Here is a 5366-nt window from a genome sequence, read left to right on the forward strand (position 1 = left end):
ATTTTATGTTAGAGACTTTGCAGACGGGGTCAAATATATAACATATCGATCTTGTAAGCGGCTCTGTAAGCCGATGTATCATTATGCATTATGTTACAGATTTCATATGATTACAGATTTTACTTGATTTGAGAAGGAGGAAAAGCATGTTTTTTTAAAAAAACTTACGTTATGCATTCATTTCATGATTTAAGGGCCCAGTATGATTATGAGTATCACGAGAATCAGCGGGTTCGCTCGGCCCTAAGTAAGGGTCGGGTGCCTATCATGCCATATCGAAAGTTGGGGTGTGACACAGGGAGGTGACCCAGGTTCATAGGAGCTGATCTGCGGACTTACAGGAGCACTCCATTATTTCGGAGGTGGTATTTGTGGTATATTCTTTTATGTATATTTATGTGGTCACGACGGGGTCCTGTCCCATCTTTATGTCTAGTACTTTAGTAGAGGCTCGTAGAGACGTATGTGTGGGTAGTAGATGTCCCACGATGATCCCATTGTGTATTTATATATTATTCTGATAGCCCGAGGGCCTTATGCATATGATTGTAGATATGTTTTGGAAGTGATAAAGGTTTCCTAATGGCTAGTTGTGTTGAGAATAATAAATGCATTTAAGATGAGTATGATGATTAGCATGAGTGGTGCTCGGTAGTCAGCTCCGATTACCCATCATGGCCCCGTAGGTGGGTCGTGATAAAAATGGTATCAGGGCAGGTCCGTCCTAGGGTGTGTCTACGAGCCGTGTCCAGCAGAGTCTCGTTTATGAGTGTGAACCGCGCCATACTCATAAACAAGAGGCTGCGGGGCATCTAGGAAAAATGACCATTCTTCTTCTTATTATATCGTGCCATAGAGCGATGTTATAAGATTTTCTCCACCCTAATTATGCGTTATGATTTCAGTGATGCCGCCAAAGGGAAAAGCTATAGCCGCCCAGAGGGGTAAGGCTATGACAGAGAGGCGGATGGAAAGAGAGCCTCCAATAAATATAGAAGAAGGTGAATCTCATAATGAGGCTCCATCCAATACCTCTTACACTCCGCCTATTCTAGAAGAACAGGAGGGGGCTTCAGCTCCGGCTCCTATGCCTCCAGTTCCTCCCCCGGGTGCTTCGGATCAACAAGTGACCGAAGCTATTTAGCTATTGACACAGCTAGGTGTCCGCACGTTGCCCGATTTAGGACGTGACAAGTTGGTATCAGAGCCCTAGATTACTCGGTATATAAATACAAGAGTATTTCTAGTGGAGTCTAACAGATGGGTACGATGAGCTTCGTACTTATCTGCGAGAGGCTATGGGACATTTAGGAAACTTCAATTTCTTTAATTCTTTCATACTACTTTATTCAAATTGGAATCCGATTCATTTTTATTCTCTCAGAGATGGTGAGAACACAGGCTACGATCGTGAGGGACGAGATGCCCGAGCTCGCTACTGGGGCCGGTACTAGAGGACGAGGATAGGCGAGAGGCCGTGGAACTGTACCGGCCAGGGGAAGGACCCCTGCAGCTGGACAGACGCGAGCATGATCAGCTTCTCCAGAGCAAGTACCAGAGCGATAACCAACTAGAGAGCAGGCAGTCGGGAAAGTTGTGGGGCCAACCCAGACTCACCCCGAGGTCATGTCTGACCCAGTTTTCCAGGACACCATGGCCCGTATACTCCTTCATCTCGATGCCTAGCATGCCATGGGCGGTGCCACTACTCCAGGTGGTTCCCGGTACCGGCGGAGTACGGACTCCGTCTTCCGGGCGGAGACTATGGGATGCGGCCCGCCGCCATAACCCCATATATTGATGGTGTACCCGCCCCTGAGGGTGTTCCCAGGCCAGTAGCGGCCCAGGTTTTGATAGTTGGAGATTAGGATCTCATCACCCCTTTTTTTAAGATGGAGCCTCCGAAGTGCTTCGGCACGCCTAGCGAGGATGTATACGAGTTTATTATGGATATGCATGAGATGATTTACTAGATGAACATCGTGGAGTCTCACGATGTGGATTATACGTGGTGGAGGTATTTTATTGAGGGTAGACCCGTTGGTGCACCTCCACTCACCTGGGCACAGTTCCACTAGGCCTTCTTGGAGAAGTACGTGCCGCGTACTTTGAGGGATCTACACAGGGATGAGTTCCCCCATTTGCAGCAGAGAGGTATGTCTGAGGCAAAGTATGAGGCCAGATTTCTATTTTTGGCCCATTATGCGACGCATTTGATTTTGACAGAGGCGGAGAGAGTTCGTAGGTTTGTTGGTAGACTTATGCTTCCACTCCATATTGCTTGTCTTCAGCTTGTAGCCATGGGTTCTTCCTTCAAGGCAGATGTGGATCCGGCCGTGGGTGTCAAGTTTGCTAAGGCTCGATCATTTGGAGGTTCTAGTGAGAAGAGGCCTTGTCAGCATGGCGGGTACAGTAGTTCAAGCTATACAGGCGGGGGCCAGCCTTAGCATTTTCTGATGGCCCCTGACGGAGTAGCGCTGTGGGGCCGGCAGGTCCGGAGGTTCTTTCTCTCGACCGGCCCGACCGAGGTGGTCCATCGGTTCTTCAACCGTGCATCACCTCCACACTGAGCTTGTTATGTTTATGGTGACCTCGGTCATATCATGAGAGATTGCACCCGATCTGTTCAGAGTGGGACTCAGCTGGGTTTTCAGTTCTAGACCCCGATGACTCTGCATCTTCTGTTAGCCGGGGTGGTTCTTCAGTGAGAGACGGTGCTCATTTAGGCCGCGGTGGTTCGCATTTGTCCAAGGGTGGACATCAATCGGGTAGGGGTGGTTCCCAGGTCTCCAAGAGAGGAGCGCAGTCTGGCCAGAGGGGCCGTGGTGGTGTGCTTTTCTCTACTTTTCTGGGTAGGCCTGAGGCCGAGGCTTCTGATGCTGTGATCTCAGGTAACATATTTGTTCATCACCGAGCAACTTTAGTCTTATTTGATCCCGATTCTACTTATTCATATGTGTCTACTTATCATTCTGTTAGTTACGATTTGACTTGTGACCGTCTTGGTGTACCTATTCATGTGTCTACTCCGGTTGGATATTCTATTATGGTTGATCGAGTCTATCGATCTTGCTTAGTTACTTTTATAGGATATGTCACGTAGGTAGACTTGATGATCTTGGGTATGGTAGATTTTGATATTATATTAGGGATGAGTTGGTTGTTCCCATACCACGCGATCTTGGACAGTCACCTTAGCTATGCCTAGGATTTCTAGACTTGAGTAGAGGAGTAGTCCTAGCCCCACTCTGAAGAAGATCATTTCTTGTCTCTGAGCGAATAAATTAGTCCACAAGGGGTGTTTGGCCTATTTGTCTTATGTTCGTGACACTAGTGTTGATTCTCCGCCCTTTGAGTCTGTGCCTATTGTATGTGAGTTCGTGCAGTTATTCCCTTCTGATTTACCGAGTATGCCACCCGATCGCGATATTGACTTCTGCATTGATTTAGAGCCGAGCACTCACCTTATCACCATTCCAACATATAGGATGGCACATGCCGAGTTAAGAGAGTTAAAGGAGCAGTTGCAGGATCTTTTGAGTAAAGGATTCATTAGACCAAGCGTCTCCCCTTAGGGCACTCCCGTGTTATTTGTGAAGAAGAAGGATGTGACGATGAGGATGTGCATAGATTATCGTCAGTTGCATAAGGTCACCATTCATAATAAGTCTCCTATTCCTCGTATTGATGACTTGGTTGACCAGCTTAAGGGAGCTTCTGTGTTTTCAAAGATTGATTTTAGGTCAGGCTATCACCACCTGAAGATTCGGGCCGAGGATGTTCCGAAAACGGCCTTTAGGACTCGTTATGGTCATTACTAGTTTCTTGTTATGTCATTTGGGCTTACAAATGCCCCAGCAGCTTTCATGGACTCGATGAATGGCATTTTTAAGCCATACTTAATTCCTTCGTCATAGTATTCATCGATAATATCTTGTTGTACTCGAAGAGTAGACAGGACCATGAGCGCAATTTAAGGATTGTCCTTGGGTTATTACAAGAGAAAGAGCTTTATGCCAAGTTTTTGAAATGTGAGTTCTGGCTCAATTCTGTGGCATTCTTGGGCCACGTAGTGTCAAAGAATGAGATCATGGTTGATCCCAAGAAGATTGATGCTGTGAGGGATTGGCCGAGGCCCACTGCTATGATAGAGATTTATAGTTTCGTGGGTTTGGCTAGTTACTACCGTCAATTCATGAAAGGGTTTGTTCGATTCAATTTGGGTTATTGTTTATCGGTTGCCTAAGTCTGTTCATTTTATCACAGTCCAGATTACTTATAATGTAGAGAAGTTGGCCAGGATTTATATTTGAGAGATAGTGCGATGGCACGGGGTTCTTATTTTCGTCATTTTCGATCGAGGGACTCAGTTTACCTCTTAGTTTTGGAGGATGTTGCAAGCAGAGTTGGATACTAAATTAGACCTTAGCACCGCATTTCATCCACAAACAGATGGTCAGTCTGAGCGAACTATCTAGGTGCTCAAGCATATGTTGAGAGCATGTGTTATTGACTTTGGTAGTCAGTGGGACCAGTTCCTACCCTTGGCAGAGTTCGCGTACAACAATAGCTATCATTCGAGTATTCATATGGTACCGTTTGAGGCTTTATATGGTAGGAGGTGTCGTTCTCCTATCGGGTGATTTGATGCTTTTGAGGTTCGACCTTGCGGTACAGATTTGCTTAGAGAGTCTTGGACAAGGTAAAGCTTATTCAAGAAAAGCTTCTGGCAGCTCAGAGTCGTCAAGACATGTATGCGGACTGAAAGGTCTGGGATCTAGAGTTTATGGATGGAGAGGAGGTTCTTTTGAAGATTTCACCCATGAAGAGTGTTATGACATTTGGGAAGAGGGGTAAGTTGAGCCCGAGGTATATTGGTCCATTTAAGATACTCCGTCGTGTGGGTTATGTTGCTTATGAGTTAGCCTTGCCACCAGGCCTGTCAGGTGTTCATCCGATTTTCTATGTTTCTATACTGAAGAGGTATTATTTAGACGAGTCTTATATCGTTCGTTGGGATTCTGTGTTGCTTGATGAGAATTTGTCCTACGAGGAGGACACTATTGCGATCTTAGATAGGCAGGTTAAAAAGTTGAGGTCTAAAGAGATAGCTTCTGTTAAGGTTCAATAGAAGCATCATCCTATTGAAGAGGCCACATAGGAGATCGAGTCTGATATGCATTCTCGATATCCCCAGTTATTTGCTGACTCATGTACTCCCCCCCCCCTCCGTTTCTTTCCTTATCGCTCGAGCATGAGCGATTGTTTAATTGGTATCTGATGTAACGACCCGTTTGGCTATTATAGCACTTTTGACCCATTTACCCCGTTAACCTTTCCTTAGCACTACTAGTATGATTTTGACC

At 46.0% G+C, this 5366-nt stretch overlaps 1 protein-coding gene across 1 annotated transcript; it reads left to right on the plus strand.

Annotated features, from left to right (window-relative positions):
• Window positions 1–4786: 4786 nt before the first annotated feature.
• On the plus strand, window positions 4787–5131 carry LOC132066556 (uncharacterized). Its single transcript, XM_059459852.1, has one exon. It carries the CDS (start codon window positions 4787–4789, stop codon window positions 5129–5131), a length of 345 nt encoding a protein of 114 aa, XP_059315835.1.
• Window positions 5132–5366: the final 235 nt, after the last annotated feature.

The sequence above is a fragment of the Lycium ferocissimum genome, chromosome 8 (assembly GCF_029784015.1).
Source record: "Lycium ferocissimum isolate CSIRO_LF1 chromosome 8, AGI_CSIRO_Lferr_CH_V1, whole genome shotgun sequence".
NCBI lineage: Eukaryota > Viridiplantae > Streptophyta > Magnoliopsida > Solanales > Solanaceae > Lycium > Lycium ferocissimum.